The sequence below is a fragment of the Engraulis encrasicolus genome, chromosome 13, assembly GCF_034702125.1.
Source record: "Engraulis encrasicolus isolate BLACKSEA-1 chromosome 13, IST_EnEncr_1.0, whole genome shotgun sequence".
Taxonomy (NCBI): Eukaryota; Metazoa; Chordata; class Actinopteri; order Clupeiformes; family Engraulidae; genus Engraulis; species Engraulis encrasicolus.
Window position 1 is genome coordinate 10,940,150 of NC_085869.1, and position 7,500 is coordinate 10,947,649.

At 46.5% G+C, this 7,500-nt stretch overlaps 1 protein-coding gene across 5 annotated transcripts in view; it reads left to right on the forward strand.

Moving 5' to 3' along the window:
• Window positions 1-7,500, forward strand: part of dachd (dachshund d) — a 227,835-nt gene that overhangs the window by 205,153 nt on the left and 15,182 nt on the right. For 3 of the 5 annotated variants that reach the window (XM_063213028.1, XM_063213031.1, XM_063213032.1), the window contains 2 exons: window positions 828-973; window positions 4,731-4,878. In XM_063213028.1, coding sequence (XP_063069098.1) covers window positions 828-973; window positions 4,731-4,878 — 294 coding nt within the window. The remainder of the gene's footprint in view (window positions 1-827; window positions 974-4,730; window positions 4,879-7,500) is intronic. The other 2 variants (XM_063213029.1, XM_063213030.1) reach the window with 1 other exon arrangement.

Sequence of the window (7,500 nt, forward strand, 5' to 3'; positions counted from 1 at the left end):
AGGATTAGGAGAACAAAAAGAAGAAGAAGAAGAAGAAGAAGACGGAGGAGAGAGAGGGGGGGAGAAGCGGGTGAAGGAGAGTTCTTAGAAGATGAGAGAGAGAAAAAGCGGAGAGGTTGAAGAAGACTTCTTAGAAGAGAATAGAGAGGGAAAGAAAGAGAGAGAGAGAACGAGAGAGCAAGGAGAGACGGAGGAGAGAGAGAGAGAGAGGGAGAAGAGGGAGGGGTTGAAGAAGACTTCTCATGGCCCCTGACGTTCAACAATTGCTCATTCCTCTGCTGCACTGTAGTATTGTATGGAGAGGGGAGAGGGGGGCTGGGGGGGGGGGGGTATAGGGGGGTAGCGTCCCGGGGGAGAGTAGCGGAGAAGTCGGAAGGCATACTGTAGCATCAATAAAGAAGGATTACCCCTGACAAAGGCAAGCCGTGCCATCAATCATGCAGCGCCTGATTGGTCCGAGCTAACGCTGGATGCAAATGTAAATTTGCACGCACAAACAATGCGTGTGTACAGACACTAACTAGAGCAAACGCTGCCTGGGACGTCTCTCTCTTTTCTATTTTGCATTTTTTGTGACATGGTTATTTATGTGCACTGGTTGGTTGGTTGATCGGTTGGATCGTCTTCTTTAATGCGGGCCTTTGTTGTTTTCCTTTCCCCTGCCCATCTGTCTATCTCTCTCTCTCTCTCTTTGTCTCTCTTGCTTTCAATTTCTGTCTTCATTTCCCTATTTCTGCACTTTTCTCTCTCTCTCTCTCTCTCTCTATCTCTCTCTCTCTCTCTCTCTCTCTCTCTCTCTCTCTCTCCCTCCCCTTCTTCTCCATCAGTAGAGAATCCCCTGTGCACGCCCACAGCGAGGGACAGCTACGAGCGTCTGACGTTGGCTGGCCAGGCCCTGCCGCCCGGCTTCCCCTCCCCGTTCCTCTTCCCCGACGGCCTGTCCTCAATAGAGACCCTGCTGACCAACATCCAGGTGAGCAGACACTGGACACTTTGCAAACCACCCCACGCAACCCCACACACGGCAATGCCATAATGCCATTGGACACTTTGCAAACCACCCCACGCAACCCCACACACGGCAATGCCATAATGCCATTGGACACTTTGCAAACCACCTCGCCCCACACCACACTACACCACACCACACCACCCAATGCGATGCCACTGGACTTGCAACTTTGCACTTTGCAATCCACCCGGAGATAGTCAAATGTAACACTTGTCTATCTCAGTGTTTAATTTACCCTATCCTACCCTACCCAGCACCAACCCACTATCCCCCCAATACCATCATGTTGCTGCAACCAGGGCCGGATTAAGATGGCCTGGGGCCCCTAGGCTACAGGCTGCTGTGGGCCCCCTTAGAAGGCAACTTTTGCAACAAATGTACATAGTGTTATAATGACAGGTGAATTGTTCAATATTACCAAAGATTTTCTTAGTGCAATAGAACGTCTCTGATATTACATCTTGTCACAATTCTGCAATTTTCCACTTTTGGCCAGTCAATCCTAGGGGCCCTCTGGCAGGTGGGGGGGGCCCTAGGCTGCAGTCATATCTAGCCTGTGCATTAATCCGACCCTGGCTGCAACAGCTGTCCAAACAGGTTGGAAAACGATCTAGTAAGTTCCAGTTTGCCATCCCAGCCCACCCCACTTGGCAATCCCACCCCACCTTACCTGACCTGTCTTTACACAGAAGAACATGCAGTGTTAATTCAACATTGTAACTTTGATTACTCATTTTCTGTTCATGTCATTTATTTACTATTGTCTTCAATCCATATTTTATGTACTACTGAATTTGTAGTGTGTTGTGAGACCATAATATGGTGATACCACACTGTCAAATCACACACCACACACAAATTCACTCTTGAATCTGTTAAATCAACTCTCAAAGGGTTGAATTCACACTGCATTTTTAGTGTGCAACATTTCTACTGCCCCCCATAACGGTAGGGACACATAGGAGGCGAAGCAAGCGAAGCGAAGAGAGGCGAAATCCAACTGTCATCAGGTCGTCGCGGCGAATCAAATGGAATGGAACAGTTATGTTGTTGATTTGATTGGGCCGCGGCAGGCGAATTCGCTCCTCATTTGCATAACATTAAACTTTCTTTAATAATTTCGCTTCGCTTCGCTCCTGTTCGCTTGCCATCGCTTGCCTTCGCCTCTCTCATAGGAATGAATGGCAAAGTTCGCAAATTCGCGTGTATGTGTCCCTACCGTAATGCTATTGTAGTAGCAGCAGGCAGCTACAACAGCAGCAGCTCAGGTTGAACTGTTCGCTGGCAAAGAGTGAAGGTGATCCCTCAGCTCTCTCCCACTGGGCCATCATACAGTCAATGAATATCGCCCCGATTAATACACAGATAGAACCTGCACTGACTGCTTGCCATCAATACCAACCCTTTGCTTTGACTCTCTCTCTCTCTCTCTCTCTCTCTCTCTCTCTCTCTCTCTCTCTCTCTCTCTCTCTCTCCCCCTTGCTCACTCTCATGCACACACACACACACACACACACACACACACACACACACACACACACACACACACACACACACACACACACACACACACACACACACACACACACACACACACACACACACACACACATTCACACACACATTTATAACTCCCCCCAGCCTCAGGTCTCCTTGTGCTCTCCTTTCCTGGAAGTCGGAGCCGCGCTGATTGGAATCAGGTGTTCTCCTTATCAGCCGTATGACTCGAAGGAGACAAGCTATTTTAGATATGCTCCGAGGATGCTACTGTAATATTTTAAACGTCCCCGGTGGAATTCGCCATCGTTTGTCTCTCCTTGCAGAGAGTAGACAGAAGCAGAAGACAGAGAGAGAGAGAGAGAGAGAGAGAGAGAGAGAGAGAGAGAGAGAGAGAGAGAGAGAGAGAGAGAGAGAGAGAGAGAGAGAGATAGGGGGTGTGGGGGAAAAAAGATGAAGAGGAAGATGGACAGACAGAGAAAGATGACAAGAGGCAAAGGCGAGAAGAGAGATTTACGTTCCTGGCGGTATCTTAAAAGCCATACAGCCATCGCTCCCTCGCTAGTGGTTTTTCTTTTTATTTGTCATTTTCGATGGCTGTGTGCTGGCCTGTTGTTGTGTTGCTTGCCGCACAAATGTGGCCCCTAGTCAGGAAGATGAATGCTCTTGATTACCACAGCTTTCTAAGACTAATGATGTGAACATAGTGCCAGGACCATGGAGAGAGAGAGGGGGGGACAGAGAGAGAGAGAGGGAGACAGCGAGAGAGATAAAGAAAGAGAGAGGGAGACAGAGAGAGAGAGATAAAGAAAGAGGAGGAGGGGAGAGAGAGGGGGTGAGAGGAAGAGAGAAAGAGAGAGAGAGAGAGAGAGACAGAGACAGAGAGAGATAAAGAAAGAGAGAGAGAGAGAGAGAGAGAGAGAGAGAGAGAGAGAAGAGTGAAGAGTCCCCTGTTCTCGCTGTGTGCTCCTCCCGTGTTACGGACAACAGATTCCGTCGAGATCCTTTTGACCCCGGCGATAATTAGCGGCAGCCCCTTCAGTGGCGAAGAAGTCGACTAAGTCATCTTTAATCTCGATCTCGGGGGTTAACGTTTTGATTGAACATCCAACGTACGAATCAACAGAATGTAGCCGAGCAGAAAATTGAGATAAAGCAACTCGGGACTAAATTGGGGTCGCAAGACGGAACAATTAGTATGATATAGCCCATTGCATTTGGTTTAATTGCGTGCGTATAGGGAATAATTGTTTTTAAAATAGTCACGCTGCGGGTTTTTTGTATTGGGCTAGTATGCAAATCGGCATTCTCTGTCTCTCTAAACATTATCTCCGGAGAGAGGACCGACATTTTTTTTTTTGCATCTTTTATTTATGCTAAGTGTTTTCCCCGGACGCCTGATTTCATGCTCGACCCCACCATATGAATCTACGCCGTCGAGACTATCTCTCTGAGAGTTGTAATTATTTTCCAATTTACTGATTTATTTTTTTGCCTGGCGTGGCGCATACATTTGTAATCTTAACAAACATAAAGCGACTTGGCGGAGAGGGCTGCGAACTCATTCAACATAGCGACCTCAGCTGTCTGTCCCGTCCCCGTGTCTTGGGCTTGTGTTTCACCTCTGGCGGCCTAGACGAGGTCAGACCATTCGCTCCAACCAACGCGCTTTACATAAGATTTACATGTTCATCTCACACGCATTAATCCCCCGTTCCCCCAACGTGTTTTGTTACATTATGTGAGAGATGCGCCTTTTTCTTCTCCGCACAAATCTGGATTTGGGTAAATGCAAACGAAAAAGGGGTCAGCTCTGGTTATCTTGTCACATAGGGAAATGCTTTTCGCAATCTTTCTGTCTTTACGGCTTTGTGTGTATATGCCTTTGTGTGTGTGTGTGTGTGTGTGTGTGTGTGTGTGTGTGTGTGTGTGTGTGTGTGTGTGTGTGTGTGTGTGTGTGTGTGTGTGTGTGTTATCTCTCTACAGGGCCTGTTGAAGGTGGCTATTGATAATGCGTGTGTGTGTGTGTCTCCCTCCATAGTGCGTGTTGTAGTAGTTTATTGATAATGTGTGTGTGTGTGTGTGTGTGTGTGTGTGTGTGTGCGCGTGCGTGTGTGTGTGTGTGTGTGTGTGTGTGTGTGTGTGTGTGTGTGTGTGTGTGTGTGTGTGTGTGTGTGTGTGTGTGTGTGTGTGTGTGTGTGTGTGTGTTATCTCTCTACAGGGCCTGTTGAAGGTGGCTATTGATAATGCGCGTGCCCAGGAGAAGCAGGTGCAGCTGGAGAAGACGGAGTTGAAGATGGAGCTGTTTAGAGAGAGGGAACTGCGGGAGACCCTGGAGAAACAGCTCGCCATCGAACAGAAGAACAGAGGTAACACACACATACACACAGGCGCGGACACACACACATGCGCGCACAGACTCACATACACATACAGATAAATACATACTGTACACACATGCATACACACACACACACACACACACACACACACACACACACACACACACACACACACACACACACACACACACATACACACACACACACACACACACACACACACACATACACACACACACACACACCCACACACACACACACACACACACACACACACACACACACACACACACACACACACACAATTTACAATCACGCATCCTCCCTTACTCCCTAGTACACACACTCTTGTTTACATACATTCCATTAGCATGTAGACGCACCAGCATGCACTCCATAACTTCCCGCCATACAAGTACATTCATTCTATCTCACACAAGCATGTTATCTCCTCAAAAAGATATTCATAGACATCAATATGCAGACTATATAATTACATACTCATATTATCACATTCCGTAGATCTAACACAGACATGCGGAGAAGAAGAAACACAGCTATAGCTGCACTCCAAAACCAGCGTTTTCTTCCACCCCCAAGACGGCTTAGAAGCGCTTAGAAGCGCATCCCTCCGTAACATGAATAATAATAAAGTGTATTAAATACTCCATAAGCAGCTGTATTTATGTGAGGATCAATTTACAAATAGGGATTGATTATGCACACAATGGCCACTTAGCATAGCACAGTGTGAATAGCAGCTCGATGTTAATGTGTGTGTGTTTTTCCGAGATGAAACATTCATTCGCCTTTAATAAGCAGGCCACCGTGTCGCTTTTTGGAGATACAGTCAGCATAATTCGTTATTAGAGAGTTAATACTGGTAATTACAAGCACACATTATGATATTAATATGAATGATTTATGGTCTCTGTAAATAAAAAAGTGCAGCAAGTAGACGAAGAAGAAGAAAAAGAAGAAGAAGGGAGAAGGGAAAAGGAACAGAGAAAGAGAGAGAGAGAAAGACGAAAAAAAAAAGCTAATCGTCTCATGTTCTATGCATCCAGTGCATGTAATTAATCAAATGGAATTTAATAAGCCAATTCCACAAAAGTGTCCCTTTTTATATGCGCTCGTGGCGCTTAAGCCCCTGTAGCCTAAGCACGCTTAATATTCAGAGGGGCATTCGCGACTTCAGACTGGGGTGCCGCGTCTGGCGGACTGGGTGTGTGGGTGGTGTGGGTGGGGGATGGGGGAGGTGAAGTTTCGCTAAAAGACCTGACTGTGCTAGCTCTTTCGACCTGGGTTAATCCTGGTTATCGCCAACTCAATTATTTTGGTAATGATGCAAAACCAATTTTTCTATGGTACAAAAAAAAGAATGAAACGAGCCTAATGGCTGAATCTGACGGAGTCACCCCCTTTTTTCTCTCACGCACACTATTCATTATGTGGGCACGACCCCTCAAAGTCTCGGGGATACCCTATTCTGTTTGAACTGCAACGGAACGAGCCTCTTCACGGAGCAAGCTGAAAAGAAAGAAGAAAAAAAAACGCTTCAATTCGCAACACAGAAATATGACAGGAGGATAACGGAATAAAGTTGTTCTTCCTGGTTGTTTGTTGACAGTGTGTTTTGAGTTTTCACATGTTCCGTTCTCAGCAGTGTAAGTCAGAAGTCAGCCTCTGGCATTCGAATGAAAGCACAGACAGACACACAGACACACACACACACACACACACACACACACACACACACACACACACACACACACACACACACACACACACACTGACACAGACACACACTGACACAGACACACTCGCGTGAGCAGCTGTGCTTACTCTAGCTTTATTCCCTCTCAATCACTGACACTTCAAAGGCTTTTTTTTTCTCTCTTCACTTCTCTCTTTTCTCTCTGTCTCTCTAGTAGTCCGTCTGTGCTGTTGTTCACATTCTGTACAGTACTTAAGTGCTGAACACAATTGGTATCGGTGCGCTTGTCCTTCTTGCTCTTTTGCTGCCGCTTTTCGATGCGTTTCTTTTTTTATGACGCTTATTTGCCAGTCAACCTCCGTACAGTGCTTTCGTCAGCGGGAACTGTTTTAGCAATGCAGTTTAACCCTCTGAGGTCTAAGGCTTTTCAGAGGCTTTTAGGCTGCTTGCACCACCCTGACATTTTCAAGTATTTTCATTTCATATATATATATGTATATTTGGAACCTGGGAGGTCTGGGGTTTCTAATTATGTGACCTATATATTTCAATGACAAAAACTCACAGAGTTACAGATTTGTTTTTGGAGACCAATTGCCCTCTGAAGGGGACTCGGACCTCAGAGGGTTAAGCTATGCAATTTATGAACATTGTGATTCAGAACCTGATATATGCAGTATATTTTTTTTCCCAGTAATTCTTTGTAGTTCTGTGTGTAAAAATCCAGGAGCATCTAACTGTCTCTTTTTTTTCAATTCTAACTGATATTTTGTTTTCTCTCTGTGACCTGTGTGTGTGTGTGTGTGTGTGTGTGTGTGTGTGTGTGTGTGTGTGTGTGTGTGTGTGTGTGTGTGCGTGCGTGCGTGCGTGCGTGCGTGCGTGCGTGCGTGCGTGCGTGCGTGCGTGCGTGCGTGCGTGCGCGCGCGCGCGTG